Genomic DNA, 17333 nt, shown 5'->3' with positions numbered 1-17333 from the left:
TAGAGCTCTTAAGGCAGTTCTTTATAAAAATAGTTGAATATATCCAATTTTACATCATAATTCACACGATCCTGTCCCTTTAGAATACAGAGATGACATGTTACAAGCATCAATAAGATTAGGAGGAGGAGCCCATCCTAACCTGGAAGAGAGAGCTTTGTTTTCAGCTTTCGGATTTTCGTACTACGCCCATCCCATCAACATCTTTCGGACTCCGTCCTTGATCTTGTTTCTGGGAACCGAAGATCCAGCACCTTCATCAAGCATGACTCTGTACACTTCCCATTCTTGGTCTCCTATCAAGTAGCGTCTGATTTCTGCCTGAAAGACCAATCTCATTGTAGTTAAGCTTTGCCATCATATACACCAAAAGCAAAATATATATATATATATATCATGAAGGGAATATTCTCCAGAAAGCAAAGAGTACTTTACCACATCAGAAGGCAAAGAGTACAAAGATTCAAAATGGACTAAAAATTTTGAGGAATATATCATAGAGGTGATATCCTTTTCATATGTTAATCTGGGAGAAAACCAGAAAGATGCTATGGATGTATGAAAGGAACGAAATATTGCAAGGATGACATCAAATAGTTCCATAAATTATTGTAAGAAGACTGAGAATTACCAAAAAAATACCGATGTCGAGCAATTTTAGAGCAAGAGTGATGTTATAAAACACAAGAGGTCGACCCTTGCCAGATAACTCAGTCGGGTTTGCCACCAAGAGTTCTGTGTCGGGACCTCTGCTCAAAACAGTTACTCTGAGGGGATGAATCAGTTCCATCCGTAAGCGTGTTGACAAAACATTCTGCTTGCTTTGGTCTAGAATCTTCTTCCCATCAGCTTGCACGATGAACAAATCGATCTCACATCTTCTTCTCTCCTTCTTATTAAAGCGTCCATAAGAGATCTGGCTACACAATTGAGTTTAAATATTGATAACAGAACCTGAACTACACAACAGAATTGGGTGCCCATATTTCTGATAACTTCTGAAACAAATATTACTTAGACATTGAAATGAATGAATGTTATATACCTGAATGTTGTAATCCTTGAGAGTTCTCATAATGTCATAAATAAGACCTTTGTGATCTTGACAGACAATTTGGACAAGGGTATGAGAAGGACTGAGCGAGTTGTCCAGGGTGACAGAGACATCTTTAGCACCTGATGATGTGGTAGGTGAATTTTCATTTAAATCAGGTTCTTTTGCTATTTCAGATGGAAGAGACGACGCCGGCGAGCATAACATAACCTCGGCGCCAATCATCTCTATTTCACAACTAATCATTGTATCCCCCAAGACATGCTTCAAGTGGTCACATGTGTCCCGCTGTCTCTTTGTTGTGTGCATAAGCTCCCTAATGGAAACACAAAAATGAAAATACGTTTTCTGAAACAAGGAAAAAGGAAACACCATACATTAGTATGTAGAAATTATATATATACATTCATGTCAAACACGAGTTGGGGTTTCTCTCTTCAAGGTCTGCAATTGTACATTCGACATTTACGGTTTCCCTTATTCTGCTACAATGTTGGCATCATCTCAGGAGCTGCCAAACCCAACCCTTCCCGCCCCTCTGCTCACAGGTAAAGGAAAAAGAATGGAGACCGCAAAGTGGTAGAACGGAAAGCTCGTACTAGAAGTCTTGGCCACACAAGATTACTTACAATTTAACCTACAATGAAGGAACACCGTGCAAACACCACTGCCCAATCATACTACAATGTAACCTGATTGAACTATTTATGCAAGCAATACTGTTCTAGCTCTCATGAAACCATGAATCCATCCCCCACACAAGCCAATCAAAATGAATTTAATCCTTGGGAAACACGTAAATTACACATTGCAGATAAATAAAGCTCGATGTAAACCTGGTGTCAATGATGAAAAACAGATCCATCACTTTTCCATCTGGGGTAGTCGACACTTTCACTTTCTCTATAAGAAGCTCAAGTTCGCAAAGAACGGATGTTACATCTACAAAGAAACCACTCTCTTCAGATAAGAGACAGATATGACAAGCAAGACAAATGGAAACAAACAGATGAGACAAGAAGAACAGTATTCCACAGTTTGCTCTCTTTTTCCTCGTACAGTTGTACTCATAGCACAAGCTCAAGGGAGGAAATTACAAACCGTGCAAAAGCCCTCTTCTGTCATGGCAACAAAACTTCAAAAGAAACATATCGGAGGGCTTTGAAGACTGTGGCTCGGGGCGGAAATAAACAAGCGTAGCAGCTGAATAACAAGAAGGGCAAACCTCCACCAGCCTCTGTTTCAATAATCCCCACCTCGTCGACGAATTTCCAGTCACCCACAACACTATGTAGCACCATTTACCATCTGTTGTAACATCTTTCAACATGGTATTGACAAATTCACAAGAAGATTAGCAAGACCATCAAATCACTAATTGAAATAAATCAATCCAAAAAAGAAAGAAAGAAAGAAGACACCCAATCGCCCACTACCTGTTTGATTTGAATACCGAAAACGAAAACGTAACCACGACGTCTAAAATGAAAAGAAAGAAACGATTTGAGGATTCACTCACCGCCTCGGACAATGTTTAGACCAAAGAAGAGAATTACGCGGCACAAGTCGCAGCCCAACCCAGTCTTATCGGGGCAATTGACAGTGATGACGCTAGGCTCATCGTGTTTCTCCGACGGCCTGATAAGCACAACATCGTCAAGCAAAATACCCATATCTTTGTTTCTTCGTTTTTTCTCTTCTTCCTCGTGGGTTAGGCTCTGAGATTCAGAGTTCGCCGATGGGGTCTCTAGCAGCAAAAAAACATAGAATCCATTAATCCATAAAATACATTTTAATTGACCAAAAAGCCCTTCACAATCCCAAATATTCCCTCTTCCTAACACAATCTAGAATAAACAAACGTGCTTTCGAAATAATATTTATAATTAATTCCAATTTTTAGTAAAGATATTTATTAAAAAAAAAAAAAAAAAAAAAAAAAAAAAAAAGATCTTAGAAGAGGGGTGCAATTTCGTAAATAGAGAAAAAAGTGATCGAATGTATGATATTTGTAGAATTATTTTTTTGTGATGAACAGAGAAAAGTATAGAAGGTGACAAAAGGACAGAACACCTAAAAAATGTTTTTTTTTTTTTTTCTTTGTATTAATATTTTTCTAAATTAAAGCCAAATTTTGTATTTTAATTTTTTAAAAAATTAAATTGATGGTGAGGTGCTTACTGCTTACCCAATTGCTTTCTTTTTTCAATAAATAATAAATAAAAAATCGTCTAATATTGTCAATTGTCCTTTTCTTCATTTTGCAATTTTTAATGTCAATCCATTAACTATAAAATATATATTGATAAATTTTTAATACAAATTCAAGACCCATTTGTTGATCAAAGTTCATGGATTCATCTCAAAATGTGTTTTTGTTTTGCTTTTTATTTTTATTTTTCAATTTTCTTTATTTAAAAAGATTACTTTGTTTTCTTTTATTGGAAAAGGATGCATGCTTAAATTCCCACATGTTTTTTTTTTCCTTTTCTTTTTAGCTATTTTGGATTCGGATATTTTTTGAATCGAAGAAGAGAAAAAGGAATATCCATTCTTAAAAAAAATATAATGATTTAAACTTTTCAAAGTTTTATTCCTTAATATTCATATACTTTTCATATATTCGTATATTGTAAGGTGTAACACTAAATATCATGTCCTATGCAATTAGGTAAACTATCGAGTCACCTAAAACATTATAATATTAAGGATATAAATTTATTTTGAAAATAACTATAAAAAAAAGTTCATAAACGAGAAATCCCATTGTTCATTAATCATTAAAATCAAACCTTTCAAAAAAAAAACAAAAAAAAAAAAAAAAAAAAAAAAAAAAAAAAAAAAAAAAAAACCTCCAAAAGTGTGGATGAGAAAGAACAGGAATCACATCCAATTGACTTTGGGATAAGAATCTACTCACCACATGTGTCCTATTGTAGGATTCCACCAAAGCCCTCTCCACTCTCTGTCTTTAAAGCAAAGAATTTGATTGGGTTACCCAAAATTAATAGCATTATGTGAATAATGTGCTGAAACACTCTGTTTGGCATTATGGTGTAATGCACAATATTGGCCTCTTGCTCTATACAATTGCACTATTCTTACTCTATATAATGTCTGTCACTATCTATACTAAAACAAAAAAGTTGAATGGACAAAGCATTAAGAGACGTATGAGGTAAGAACTTACTTTAAGAACGTTCTTACTTTAAGAACGAAAGAGAGTGAAGGAAAAAAGAAATCTCTGTTAGCTAAATGGTAATAGACCGACCTAATTGTTCTTCTTAGGCTAGAATTACAGTCCTTTTGAAGCGATTCTTCTTTACCCTCCAATGAATCAGTATAAAATCGATTCAAGGGAATATTGAAGCTTTATATACATCAAATATACGATGTAGTTATGCATGTTTTGTCTTCTGGGTTATGGAGGATGGTTTAACAGGGTATGGAATCCAATCCACTCCACTGATAGAGATAGACCAACAAATTATGCCCTTTGTGGCTGTGAATTTTAATAAAACAAGGTTGCTTTCCTTACACTGCCCACTTGCCTCCCCAGAAAGGTAAGTCAATAAAATAAATAATGCTATACGTACAAACACTGCCACTTTCATAGCCATAAATAAAGACTGACCCCTTCTACCGATGTGTTATAATCTATAGGTAAATAATTTAATTCAAGTTGAGCTAAAATAAGACTAAAGCTTCATGTCTCTATGTGAAGGAAAAAAGGAGAAAAAAATGAAGGGTTGGAATGAGTTTGAAACCACCCAAGATGTTGATATTGCTTTGCCTTTCCCTCTTTTTCTCACCACAACTCATTCTATCACTTAATTTCCAAAGCCAAACTCCCCAAGTGGCAAACACATCTTTATACCTTCAATAATACATTTGCTTTTAGTCTCCCATGCTATTATTGTCCAACTTTCTTCCTTTCCATCTCTATACACTTTTAAATCTTTCATTTCTGTCTCATATTCGTGTTCATATAACACGAAAAATCTTATTTGACATCTTATTTATAGTTAAAAAGAAAAAGACAACAAACTTACGACCCCATCTAACATATAATATGTCATACTATGTACCAATAATAACATGAATCATTATAGATTAACCTAATAATCAATAAAGGCTAATATAAATAATAAAAAGCTTAGCAAGTTACAATGATAATCACCAACTACTTATATAACTCATGCAGTTAAGATATATACCCTCAATCAGACAAATATCAACGAGTCAATTCTCCCACCCCACATGTTAGCTTAAAAAATAAATAAATAATCTACCTACAATTTGATATCCTTAAAGTATTCTTCACAACCAAATGTTTGTTGCACAGAAATTGGTCCATAAACACACAGATCAAAATAATAATAATAATACCTTAATATTATTTAACAACAAAATCAAAGATAAGAATGTATAGGCTGTGTTCTCTATTTCTCCTCTAGAAAGCGGTGTTCTCAATTCCTCCCCTAATATCTTTTCTTTTCTTTTCTTTTGCAATCTAATCCTTGTTCGACGCTGGTTTCAAATATAAGATCCTATTTTCTCTTATCATGATTTGTCATGCAGCTATGCTACCAACTTCGTTCAGTTTCTACTTCTACAGCTGGCAAGAAGCTCAGTACAATATGCTATTCAAGTATTTGTCCCCACCATGGTTAAAACACTAATTTTCTATTTTGGAATTCAAAGGACATAATTAGCAATCTATACACTCAATGGGCCATATGTATATATAAAGGAGGGTAACAAACAACACTATCTTAGTCGTTAACATGAAGGCAGATAAGGCAGCCAAAATTTCTTTTGGGAACAAAAGAGTTAGTAGGCATCTGTTAGTTAAGCCTTTTTTTAGGCCTAATTTATTTTATTTTTTCTTCCCAGAGATTCCACGAGCATTAATTAACTACAAGTAAGGAAAACATATTCAAGCCAACCAGCTAAATTATTTAGAAAGCATACATACAATGTCGGTATTGATGTTATTCAGAAAGCATGCACTGACAAATAACTGTATAGATAGTATTAGCGATGAGAGTTTAAAATATATTTTTGTCTGACCCGATTGGAAATCATAGCTTTCTAAAATCGACAGTGTCCACAGCTTCTAGGGCCACAAACATCTGTTGATCTTGCTGACAGGTATGTACATCAGAAATTTCCAGATTCAGTCTTGCTTCTCATCCACGGCATCCACGACTTTTGGAGGTGGGAGTTGCTGATCAACTAGAGGTTCTAACTCCACCTATTAAGATTAAGAAAAAGCTTGCTTCAACCAGCCAGACGAGCAAACTTAAGAATTAAACCACTAGACGATAGGTGCAGTGTAGAACACACGCATATCCGCTGTCAGGAAGTCCGACAAAAAAAAACACCCAAGTACAAAATACAAACACAAGCAAAACAAAACGAAGGCACTTCTCGTTTTACACAAGAAGATAAATGTCTGACGTCTGCTGCAGCTCGAGTATATACATAAGCTAAAAAGGATATGGTGCTCCCAAAATTATCACGCTTAAGGTAGAGAAGAGAAAAATGGCGGAGGAGAAAAATCGAGGGATGTCATCCGATTCAAAAGAAGACATCTTTAATTTATTCGTTTACAACTAACAAAAATTGATCCTAGCAGGTCCTAAAACCTAATAACAACGATTTAAAAGGCGGAAGGAAAACGGGTTTTCCTCTTGGAGAGCTGAAGAGCAAGCAAGGAGACAACGTGAGGCATAACAAAGAGAAGAGTCTCTCTCAACTTCAGATTCAGTGAAGTTTTCCTAAGTAAGGTAATTGCTCTTTTGACACTACCCTAGCATTCCAATACACTAGCCACACGTACTTAATCAACATTATGATCCATATTTAGTTGTCTCATGAAGTAAATATGCACAATCCTGGCAATCTCCTCAGTATGCCCATGCTATTAAAGTGGCTTCTTGAGAAAACAATTAACCAATATATCTCTAGAGTCAATAATTTTATATGAGGAACTGCTGAACTCAATCACCTGATGTCGTTACTCTTCCATTTTTGGTTGAGGTCTTATCATGTGGGGGTACTCAAAGTGGATCAGCTATCGATTTCTAGGTTTCATCATAAACCTAATTGGTTACTTCTAATTACGTAGTCAATAGTTCAAACTGCACTCAAAGGGTAGGGTATTTCCTATTTCTATTGGAACTTCTGTACCAAAAAATGGAATCTCCAATTATATCCCTTCCAGGATGCAATATATATCCTTTCTCACCGTCACCATAGTGTATGAGCCAGGCATATGCACAAGAAGATTAATCCATCAAAGCTTAAACTTCTTCATGACACACGCTCCATTCATATCCAATTTCTCAACACAAATTCATCCATTTCCCCAATGTTCCGTGTATTACTTCTTCAAAAGACCAATAGACAACGCAAATAGAGTAAAAACGATAGCAGACCACTCACATTGCTATTTTGTTTGGCAGCAGGGCGATAGGGGCAAGCCGGCGGTACCCTCTGTGGTTTTCTGTATTCCCAGCCAAAAATTCCATAAATTTTGCCCTAAGAGAAAATTCAAGAAAAACAACAAAAGAAAAAACAGCAAATTAGGATGAATATTAACAAAATTCCTTTCAACACCACAGAAAACCCGAAATCTTTAAGGCGATTTGATGAACAGGCGAAAAGATGAGATCCAAAAGAGAAATGAATCATATGGGCGTACCATAATTAAATCGAACAGAACAGGCAGCGCGTTGACGACTGGAATGAGAAACAGAGGCAACAAACACGCCAAGCAAACCTAGTCCAACGAAAAACAAGCGTAAAAGAAAATTTCAAGCTACCAATCGCAAGAAATTGAGGGATTTACCATTTTCAAATCGATTAGCAAAAAGATAGAAGAAGACGATCGCAACTCCGACGAACTGGCGCCTTCGATGAATCTGACCCAATCCGAGTCAAAGAAATAAAGATCAAAACCGTCCAAATTGATTAAACGAAAAGGGTTAAAAAAAGAAAAAAGTTCAGAACATGATCGGCGCCAGATTTGAACCTACCGACCTTTGAGTAGTAGTACGTACACCAACGCCCTAACTACCCAAGCTAATAAGGTTACCCGGCAAATTAAATATCTATTTTCTTAACTCGTTTTTATGAATTTAAAATTATAATCTTAATATCTATTGCAATTTCATCCATAAATATCAAAAAATATTAATTTGAATTTCCCCATTCACTCTGGAGGATCTAAATCTACGCTATAATTATGATTTTTTAAAATAACATAGTTTTAGATATTTTAAGAATAAACAAAACAGTGTTTTATAGTCTTTCTCGATTTGTATTAATAAAGATTGCGAGTGTTTCCTTATTCAACAAATTATTCTAAATTATGAAATATTTTTTTTTTTAAGAAAGTCATATGACCATTCGCATAAACGTGTAGTATCTTAGGCTCGAGAGGTGAAATATGATAAATGGTACCAAAGTTTAATATAATTCTCTCGCTAGTCGTTACCCTTTTCTTGTTTGTTCGTGTGAACGACGCGGTAGCCCATGAAAGCTTTGGGAAGCGATGATTGTTGAAGTTGAATGATTAAAGAATGACAAAATGAGAAAGCAAAATCGTTTATATAATGAGAGGGTTATGTTGAGTTGAGATGTAACAGGTGAAACTGAAAGCAAAGACAAGAGTGTGGTGATATACAATAATGGGGTATAATATGCGTCCCCATCTCCAAACCCCACCACTCAAACAAAGCCCCCTTGGCTTTGTAATTCTTCATTTTGGACTTTGTTGTTTCTGAGAGGAGGGGGATTCTTTTGCTCTGTGATGCACAGAAAGATGAGATTTCTGGCGTTTGGGCACATGGCTCTTCATATACCCTTATCCATGTATGGGTATGGGCCCTTTGTGCCACCACCCCCAAATTATTTCACCTCTCACTCTCACTCCATTTGATATCATACTCATAAAATGCAATAGCTAAAGCTTTCATTAATCATTAAGCCTTTACTTCCATACTTGCACCATTTTTTGACAACCCAAATGTAAAGTTTCAAACTTTTTTACATGACCATTCCACACATATTTGGTGCTTCCAAGAGACGTGTTTGAATAAAAATGGAAAAGGGAAAATCTTTACTTTGGGCTTTCCCTAAAAGGTCTCATAACAATAGAGACAGTATTATTTGATTATAAACTCATGATCATTCCCTAAATTAGCCGATGTGGGACTTTCATCATTCAACACTATGTAGTAGATGCCTTTCAAAACTGTGAGACTGACGACAATATAGAATGGGCTAAAGCAGATAATATTGGTTAGCAGTGGGCTTGACACTGGGCGATAATGTGCCAAAACGCAAAGGGGTGGATTGTGAGATTGTGAGATCGTGAGATCCCGATCAATTGGATAGGGGAACGAAACATTCAGGGGTGTAAAAACCTTTTAATGGTAGACGCCTTCTAAAAGCGTGAGGTTCACAGTAATATGTAATGAGTTAAAGTAGACAATATTATACTAACTGTGGGTGTTACAAGGGTGAGATCTCATAGGCCAAAGCAAACAATACTTGTTGGCGATGAGTTTAGAGTGGTGGATTGCGAGATTTCACATCGATTGTAGCGGCAAAACATTATTGATAAGAGCATGAAAATTTCTCCCTATTATACACATTTTTTATAAGAGTATGAAAACATCACCCGAGTAGACATATTTTAAAATTGTGAGCCTGATAATACGTAACAGCCAAAGCAGACAATATCTACTGGTAATGAGTTCGGATTTTCCGACATAATGGAGGGTTATGCTATTTCTAGGGTTGATAACCCCATTTTTCCTTGTCTCTTGTCTTTATGAGTTGCATTTAATAAAATTATTTTGCTAAACCCCTTTTTTCCTTGTCTTCCGTCTTTATGACTAATTCAATGAGTTGACAAGACGTTTGTGGTATGCTTTTATTTTATATAATAAACAAAACGCGGATAATATATTCCAATATATCTTCATTCCGGATCTAAATAAATTAAATATTTTAACAATATTTCTAATTAATTACCTATAAACTTTATTATCAAATAATAATAATAATAATAATTGAAAAGTATGAATCATAAGCTAAAAAGAATTTTGAACGTACCCAAAGTAATATCCAACTCAGAATCATTAAGAGTACGTGTCATTTTCTCATGAAATCACAACAAAAATAAACGGAAAATAAATAAAATAAAAACACCGCACAATATTCATTTATTATTATTATTTTTTTTGCCGTTCGGATCACAGGGGATTTTGGACGCTGTAAGGTCAAAAAATGCTCGCATCTGTTCCTTTTCTAAGCCATTTTTCCACGTGGGACCCTCCCATTTGTCAACATCTTTCCAAATATAAATTTTCAAACCAATAATAAAATCACCAAATCCAAAAAAAAAAAAAAAAAAAACAGCAAAAAATTTAATGGAGTTTTCACTTTCAGTGCATGATAAAGCCCAATCCCCGCAAAATTCTAATGCCAACACTCTGGTGTTAAGGAATGGTCTCTCTTGTTATCCCAACAATAGTTATAAACCAACTGATGGCTCTGTACCCATTTCATTGCATTCTCCTGTTGTCTACTCAGCCCCCCTGACCGGAACGGCGACGCCGATACCGGCTGGCACCACGCCGGCGAGTACGCCGAACAACCCCTCGCTTTGAAATTCCTATACTTAGCCACAAAGGGTTGGTATCTGTAATCCGCTCTGTATTTCCCATCCTCTGTGGCCCATGAAGATGCGTCCCATATCGAGCCATAAACCCACATTGGCCTTAGTGGGAATGTCGCCGCGCTCTTCCTTGGGTACCTTCTGATGGGTATGTCGTCAACGAGAAATCTGAAAACAGAGGAGGAAGAAAACAGAGTCGTTAGCAGAGTGGAACAGAAACCAGATGAAATTGAATGATGTGGGTGATGAACGTACATGATTTCATTTGGGCGCCATAGAATGGCGTAATTGTGAAAATCTTTAGTGGGGTCGAACCAGAGATGGAATTTCATTTCTCTTCCGATGATTCGACCATCGCCGGTTCCTCTGATGTAAACATTGGTTTGTAATGTATAAGGCTTACCGAATGTGGTTCCTAAGAATTCGATGTCGACCTCGTCGTGGAATCCTGGGTGAGCTTCGTTGTTGGAGAGCTGCCATTAAAAAACCAGAGGTGGATTACAAAACAGGAAAGATTAAAAACCCAGAAACATGAAATTAAAATTACATACATAGAAGGCGGTGATGACGCCGGCGGTATAGCCGGGTTGGAGTTTAATGGAGGCGCTGAAGTATCCTGATCGGAAAGGGCGGAGGGACTTGAATCCACTTCCGGTGGTGCGATCGAGCCAAATGGAAAGAGTGTCTTGGGAAAGGCTTTGGTGTTGAGGGCCCCAGAGGTTGCGGAAGCCTTTGTAGAATTCCATGGAGCGGACGTGGCTGCTCGGCCAGAATCCGGGGGAGGGCGGCCAGGAGGGCGGCCAGGAGGCGGCGGCGGCGGCGGGGGAGAGGAGGAGGAGGAGGAGGAGGAAGAAGAAGAAAGCCATGGAAGAGTGAGTGAGTGTAAGGAGGATAGAATAGAGAACGGTAGATAAATAAATAAAGGCTTATTTGCCTAGTTGGAAGGACCCCGGTCCCACACTTATGCCACGTAGGATAAACTTCAATACTCATTTTTCTTAATTAATGAAAAATCAACCCTATAAATTCGAACATCACGTAATATATGACGTAATATTTAATAAAAGGAAAAATCGAGAAGATGAAATAAATATAGGGGAGAACCATACTCGATGAATGGCACATAATTATGATGTAAATATTGTTTAAAGAATTTGATGCGGTGGGCCATTTATATTGTACGTATTTATATAAATTTCTAAAAATAACAATAATGTGGTCGGAGATTTCTCTTTTATTCAGTGTGGGAGGGTGCACTGGATAAGATTTGATCCTTCAGTCAAACGGTTGTGATTTCGCCAATTTTCTACCAGGCGGTTTTTCTTTTAGATTATCATAGGCTCAAGTACACTGGATTCTTCTTCCGGATACTTTCTTCGCTCTGCGCGTTGACAAATGTGTACTGTGACAGTCACCGCACTATAGTGTCGGCCAGTCATAATTTGCCAGCTTAGATTCCAATGGGTGCATGAATTTTCCGTGTTTCCAGATATTGTAATTTTCTTTTTGTTTTGTTTTTATTTTTACTGATAAATTATCCGATTAATTTTAAGAATTTGTTTTTATTCCTGTCACTAAAACTCTTAATAAACGTGGGAATTCGAACAATTTTGGTTGGAATTTTATAAGATCTTTTGTTTTTAAAATTTTGCCGGTGACTTTAAAAGCTTATATTTTTATGTAATTTTTTTAAATCTAAAAATAACTAGGACACGTCTTCCTTTGTCATTTTGCCAGAATTAATAAAAAGGTGTTATGTTGTATGATAGTACCATGAATATAGGAGAATTTAAACTACTTTAAATAAATAGTTTTATTATTATTATTATTATTATTATTATTATTATTATTTTCCCTTTATCTGGTTTGGTGAATTATATTCAGAGTGGCCAATATAGTACTAATCCAGAAAATAGTTATTTCTGACATGATAATCTTAATTTAATCATATCAAAGAAATATATATATATATATATATATATATATATATATAAAAGAATGTATATACTGTAGACATCGAAATTCAAATGATTCGGAAAGATTTAAAAGGCAAGAATATAAATTCTTTTTAAAAATCAACAAATTAAGACAAATCCACGTCATAAGTGGAAGTTGTGAGGAATTTAAAAGATTCTTGTTTGGTGACCTAACAAAATTATGTACACATCTCTTGATAACATAGTGATAAACCCAATACATTTATATTATTCCATGTCTCATTCAATCTTTATATCATAATCACATTTTAAATATAAAAAATACCAATAAATTATTTTAATTCAACTAATAAAAGAATCCGCATTTATTACATTTTCGTCAATAATATATATTTTTATTCTAATTTATCTATGCTCCTGTTTGTAAATAGAAAGAACAAAAACTTTATAAAAATGCGAATTATTTCTAACCGACATATTAAAAAAACATGTGAAAATAAGTCTTTACTAACTATTTATTTCATTTAAAGAGTGAATTTAATCATATTACATAATTTATATATATTAGTGGTTGGAACATAAAATATTGAAATTATATAATTATTTATATTATGAAGAAAAATAATAAATATATGATAATAAAAAGAAATGAAATATTAAAATAATAAGGATATCATAAGTTTCAGACACAAAATCCCTTGGATACCTTATACATCATTCATGCATATGACAACAAATTATTGATAGAAAAAAGTATTGAATTATTAATTAAAAAAATATAAAAATATAATAGTAATAATAATATTATATATATTAAAAAAAAAAAAAAAAAAAAAAAAATCTAAGCCTTACCGACACTTTCTATTGACGGTACAAACGACAACACTGTATTTTACCCCAAGAGGTAATTTCGTACGTTTTTTCTTATCTTAAAAAAAAACAATATTTAATTTTTTTAAAAGATATATATTATTTTAATAAATGATAAAATAAATAATTTTTAAAAAATAATTCCAAGCTGTCTCACATTTTAGAGCAGTATAAAACCAACATAATTGATTAATAAAAAATAAATAAAAAATGATATTATGCCATTATTAATCAATGGCTTGCTATTATTTGTTTATTTTTTTAATACATATTTGCTAATGGGCCTAACGTGATTGTCAGACCGAGCCCACTACAGTTTGCTCAATAGCTTCTTTTAAATAATTAAGGTAATTTAACAGTTTGCACGATGTTTTTCAATATTATTATTTATTCGAGTATTGATTTTACATTTAATTATTGAATACATATTTAGTAATGTAGCTTAATATTTCTTAAATATCAACCAATTGTTTTTTAGCCTATAGACCATATATGTAATTATGAATTAAATTAGACATAATCATAGATAAAAAACAAATAAAAATTGTTGAGATGAATAATCATTAATATTGTAATAACAATATTTTCTTTTCAATAATATATATATATATATAATATGAAAAAATAAATGACATCCTTAACTATATCATTTATACAAATTTAAAATAATTATATTAATAATGTAAATAAAATAAGTGATAATGTATCTTAATGTTATACCGTTATAAATAATTTTACTAACAAATATTATCTGATTTGGCCAGTTACTTATTACTGTCAATCTCATGGTTTTGAAACGCGTGAGAAAGTCTAGCCCTATTTCAACTAGTGTCTTACATTGTCTGGGTGGAGGGCTCTGATACCATTTGTAACCGTTCAAGTTCACCGCTAGTAGATATTTTTCATTTTAGCCCGTTACATATCACCGCTTCGTTAGGTTTAACAAACTGAAAATGCAACCTTTCATTTTAAATAAGAAACAAATGGGTTGTTGAGGAAATATCGGTTTGTCTAGAGAATTAAGTAACTTAAATATTATCCGCTTTGACTGTTACATGTAATGGTGTGAGGAGGTGAAAGTAAGAAAAGGGGAATTTGATGATTGCCTCCATGAAGATCTGAAAGGCTCCATTATTGTTTCCATGAAAACTGTAATGAAGATCGTACGATTGTACCAGTCTCCAGCATTACCGAACCTCATAAATTGGAGCATTATTGAATGGGGTATCATTTTTGAACGCTCAACAGAAGATGATAATATCTCGTATCCCCAGAAAATACAAAAGGAAATGCCATTAAAACCAGAGGCCCAAGATGTAGGATCTCCCAAATCCACCGCACCCCCGACTTGTTGTTGTTGTTGTTCTTCTTCTTCAAACCACACATCTGCTGGCACTTGGCAGAATTACAGCCGTTGGATCAAAGGAAACTGTCAGTATTGTATCGCCGTTTAGCGCTCAAGAATCCACTTACTTCCCCCCCCCCCTTTTCTTTCGGGTTTGATCTGTAGCTGATGCTGAAAAGTGGGGCAGTTTCTTCTTCGGTAATTTTCCTTCGGATCAACCCCATTCTCAACGCTTCGCTACAGGATTCACTGTTTTGCTCCCTTTTCGAGGGTCAAAAGGTACTCCCCTCCTCTGCCCTACTTGTTCAAATTTTTCTTCCATTCTGCTTCTGTGACGATTTTTGCGACTTTTTTGCGTTTTTTCTTTCGAATCATAGTCTCTTTGGAGTGATTGTTTGTCCGATGATTGTTTCTGAAATGTGGCAAACCTTGGATATGTAAGTTTATTGAGAAACATGAACAGTTGATCCTAATTTTTCGAATTAAGCATGATATTTCGTTGATGGATCTTTGATTGGAAGGTAACTCTTTGGTGTCTCAAATGTCGATTTCTTGAAATTGTTAGGTGTTTGTGTTGGTTCTTGCTTATCTCTTACGAATCAGTAGAGTTGTAGAAGTTCATAAGCCATACCATGAAACTGGAGAAGAAGAAAAAAATTCTTCTCTGCTGGCTTTTAACTAGTAAAGATACTTTCTAAATTCTTTCCATGGCATCTAGCTAGGTAGATACACATAAAAATGTGTTGTAAGAAGCACTGAAGTGCTTTTGGAGTAAACATTTGAATAGTGTTTGAAGTCTTTACTCATGTACTATAACCGCCCAAGCCCACCGCTAGCATTCCCTTTTGGGCTTCCCACTTTCCGTCAAGGTTTTAAAACGTGTCTACTAGAGAGAGGTTTCCACACCCTTATAAAAGTTTTTAAACCTTGAGGGGAAGCATGGAAGAGAAAGCCCAAAGAAGACAATATCTGGGAGCATTGAGCTTGAGTTGTTACCTAAAAAGTACTCCGAAAGCTTTTCCGAACACATTCTTAGTTGCTACCGTAGTTTCTTGGACACTTGGGTGCCTTTTCTTTGTTTTTCTCTCTATTCCCCGCGAATTCTCCTCAAGGAGCTCGTTTCCTTTATCTCATGTGTACAGAATTACAGATAACAGTTCTTCAAGGTCAAGGCAATGGTTGTTCATTATGGAGAAAATGGAAATCAATGGTAGAAATCCTAATTTGAAAGGGAATGGAAACCATTCTTCAGGTGATTCAAACATTAAGTCTAACGAGATGCCTACATTCGTCAACCACGGTAAATCTCTTCGCTCAATCCATCGATTGTTAAGCTAGTGTTCAATATCATACCATTTGGTGACATCTCCATTGGATTTACCAACCAAATATCCTCGTACATGTCATGATGTTGCATCATTTTCTGTACAGCGGAGATAGCTTGGCATGAACGCAGGCGGGAATGGGTCGGCGACTGTTCGGGAAACATGCAACAAGTACCAATGGAACCAATCTTGAGGTATTAATTCCATTTAGCTTCAAGTGTCAGTTTAGAAACTGCTGTTGGTTTCCCTGTACTTGTGTTTGCTGAAGAAGATCTTCAATTGATTGTTGGTTGCAGCTGGACCACGACTTATGAAGATCTTCTTTCAACTGCAGAGCCTTTTCAGCAGCCGATTCCTTTAGCTGTAAGGTTCCTTTGTTCTTCATCCTCATCCTTCCCTTTCGATTCCTTATACTTTATAAAGCTTCTTTTTATTGGATTCTGCAGGAAATGGTGGACTTCTTGGTTGATATCTGGCATGAAGATGATCTCTATGATTAGAGGCTTTCTCACACAATCTATCAGAAATGCATTGTTCTTCTTTCTTTGCCTCTCTTTTCAAGGCTCTATTCATTTTTTGGTATAACCATTGAACAAATTTGATGATCAGAATAGATGGTTCTCTTGTACTCTATGCTGATTTGTAATTAACTGAGAGAAGATGACGACTTTTTTTGTTTTTCATCGTCGTCGTCTTCCTGGGTAATCTGCATACCGAGATTTTTACTTTAACTAGTAAGTCGTGTTTAGAAAGATCGACTAAGATATTAGAAACTTTTTTGGTCATGGATTCAAATCTTATGAACAAAATTTGTTACATACTAATAACTACAAGCTCCCACTTAGTGTTTGATCTGTACATTTTTATCATCTCTCTTGCTTACGTTTACGCTAAAAAGCTCGAGTCAACAAGGAAGTGCATGAGTTTAGTCTCAAAATCTAGTGACCTTTTAGGGATGGGTTTAAGATTCCACCTATGAAAATACTTTAAAGGTAACTGAGGAGTGTAAAGATTTGTTCAGACCAGACAGAGATTGCAAGACTCACCTGTTGAGTAGGGACAAAAGTCGGCCTAGTGGTATGACAGTGTCAAATGGAAGGGTCGTCTC

At 35.1% G+C, this 17333-nt stretch overlaps 4 protein-coding genes across 8 annotated transcripts; 1 reads left to right on the top strand and 3 right to left on the bottom strand.

The window, feature by feature from the left end:
• Positions 1-2: 2 nt before the first annotated feature.
• LOC111790767 (ACT domain-containing protein ACR10) lies at positions 3-2910 on the bottom strand. 2 transcript variants are annotated; one of them, XM_087122476.1, is made up of 6 exons: positions 2574-2910; positions 2156-2362; positions 1891-1996; positions 1046-1370; positions 632-916; positions 3-321 (listed from the first exon to the last, which is right to left on the bottom strand). In XM_087122476.1, exons 1-6 carry the CDS (start codon positions 2725-2727, stop codon positions 184-186), a joined length of 1215 nt encoding a protein of 404 aa, XP_086978602.1. In that variant the 5' UTR covers positions 2728-2910; the 3' UTR covers positions 3-183. The 2 variants fall into 2 exon arrangements, with proteins under 2 accessions (XP_086978602.1, XP_023527586.2); XM_023671818.2 differs by having other exon boundaries at positions 2156-2374; positions 2574-2908.
• A 3080-nt stretch (positions 2911-5990) lies between these two features.
• Positions 5991-7994, bottom strand: LOC147793044 (uncharacterized). Its single transcript, XM_087121836.1, has 4 exons — positions 7911-7994; positions 7764-7841; positions 7505-7600; positions 5991-6311 (listed from the first exon to the last, which is right to left on the bottom strand). The coding sequence occupies exons 1-4, from the start codon at positions 7911-7913 to the stop codon at positions 6234-6236; spliced, it is 255 nt and encodes an 84-aa protein (XP_086977962.1). The 5' UTR covers positions 7914-7994; the 3' UTR covers positions 5991-6233.
• A 2267-nt stretch (positions 7995-10261) lies between these two features.
• On the bottom strand, positions 10262-11631 carry LOC111791266 (putative xyloglucan endotransglucosylase/hydrolase protein 32). Its single transcript, XM_023672538.2, has 3 exons — positions 11300-11631; positions 11004-11221; positions 10262-10916 (listed from the first exon to the last, which is right to left on the bottom strand). Exons 1-3 carry the CDS (start codon positions 11612-11614, stop codon positions 10550-10552), a joined length of 900 nt encoding a protein of 299 aa, XP_023528306.2. The 5' UTR covers positions 11615-11631; the 3' UTR covers positions 10262-10549.
• A 3169-nt stretch (positions 11632-14800) lies between these two features.
• LOC111790072 (uncharacterized) lies at positions 14801-16908 on the top strand. Of its 4 annotated transcripts, none has more exons than XM_023670870.2 (5): positions 14801-15179; positions 16051-16200; positions 16332-16419; positions 16522-16588; positions 16672-16908. In XM_023670870.2, exons 2-5 carry the CDS (start codon positions 16089-16091, stop codon positions 16723-16725), a joined length of 321 nt encoding a protein of 106 aa, XP_023526638.2. In that variant the 5' UTR covers positions 14801-15179; positions 16051-16088; the 3' UTR covers positions 16726-16908. The 4 variants fall into 4 exon arrangements, with proteins under 4 accessions (XP_023526638.2, XP_023526637.2, XP_023526636.2 ...); XM_023670869.2 differs by having other exon boundaries at positions 14803-15179; positions 16043-16200; XM_023670868.2 differs by lacking the exon at positions 14801-15179 and adding an exon at positions 15207-15337 and having other exon boundaries at positions 16043-16200.
• The last annotated feature ends 425 nt before the right edge of the window (positions 16909-17333 follow it).

This window comes from Cucurbita pepo, chromosome 3 (genome assembly GCF_057944985.1).
Source record: "Cucurbita pepo subsp. pepo isolate OVF chromosome 3, ASM5794498v1, whole genome shotgun sequence".
Classification (NCBI taxonomy): Eukaryota; Viridiplantae; Streptophyta; class Magnoliopsida; order Cucurbitales; family Cucurbitaceae; genus Cucurbita; species Cucurbita pepo.
Note: the sequence above shows the minus strand (reverse complement) of the source record. Positions and strands in the feature narration are given on the sequence as shown.

Coding starts and splice junctions, on each gene's coding strand:
- LOC111790767 (XM_023671818.2), bottom strand. CDS start 2,727: ATGGGTATTTTGCTTGACGATGTTGTGCTTATCAGGCCGTCGGAGAAA. Junction 1,997..2,155: donor CAGAAGAGGGCTTTTGCACG/GTTTGTAATTTC, acceptor GTTTCTTTGTAG/ATGTAACATCCGTTCTTTGC. Junction 322..631: donor TCGACATCGGTATTTTTTTG/GTAATTCTCAGT, acceptor TTGGTCTTTCAG/GCAGAAATCAGACGCTACTT.
- LOC111791266 (XM_023672538.2), bottom strand. CDS start 11,614: ATGGCTTTCTTCTTCTTCCTCCTCCTCCTCCTCCTCCTCTCCCCCGCC. Junction 11,222..11,299: donor GCGTCATCACCGCCTTCTAT/GTATGTAATTTT, acceptor TTTTAATGGCAG/CTCTCCAACAACGAAGCTCA. Junction 10,917..11,003: donor TGGCGCCCAAATGAAATCAT/GTACGTTCATCA, acceptor CTCTGTTTTCAG/ATTTCTCGTTGACGACATAC.
- LOC147793044 (XM_087121836.1), bottom strand. Junction 7,601..7,763: donor TTCTGTTCGATTTAATTATG/GTACGCCCATAT, acceptor ATTTTCTCTTAG/GGCAAAATTTATGGAATTTT. Junction 6,312..7,504: donor CTGCCAAACAAAATAGCAAT/GTGAGTGGTCTG, acceptor TAATCTTAATAG/GTGGAGTTAGAACCTCTAGT.
- LOC111790072 (XM_023670868.2), top strand. CDS start 15,303: ATGATTGTTTCTGAAATGTGGCAAACCTTGGATAT. Junction 15,338..16,042: donor ATGTGGCAAACCTTGGATAT/GTAAGTTTATTG, acceptor TCATGTGTACAG/AATTACAGATAACAGTTCTT. Junction 16,589..16,671: donor AGCAGCCGATTCCTTTAGCT/GTAAGGTTCCTT, acceptor TGGATTCTGCAG/GAAATGGTGGACTTCTTGGT.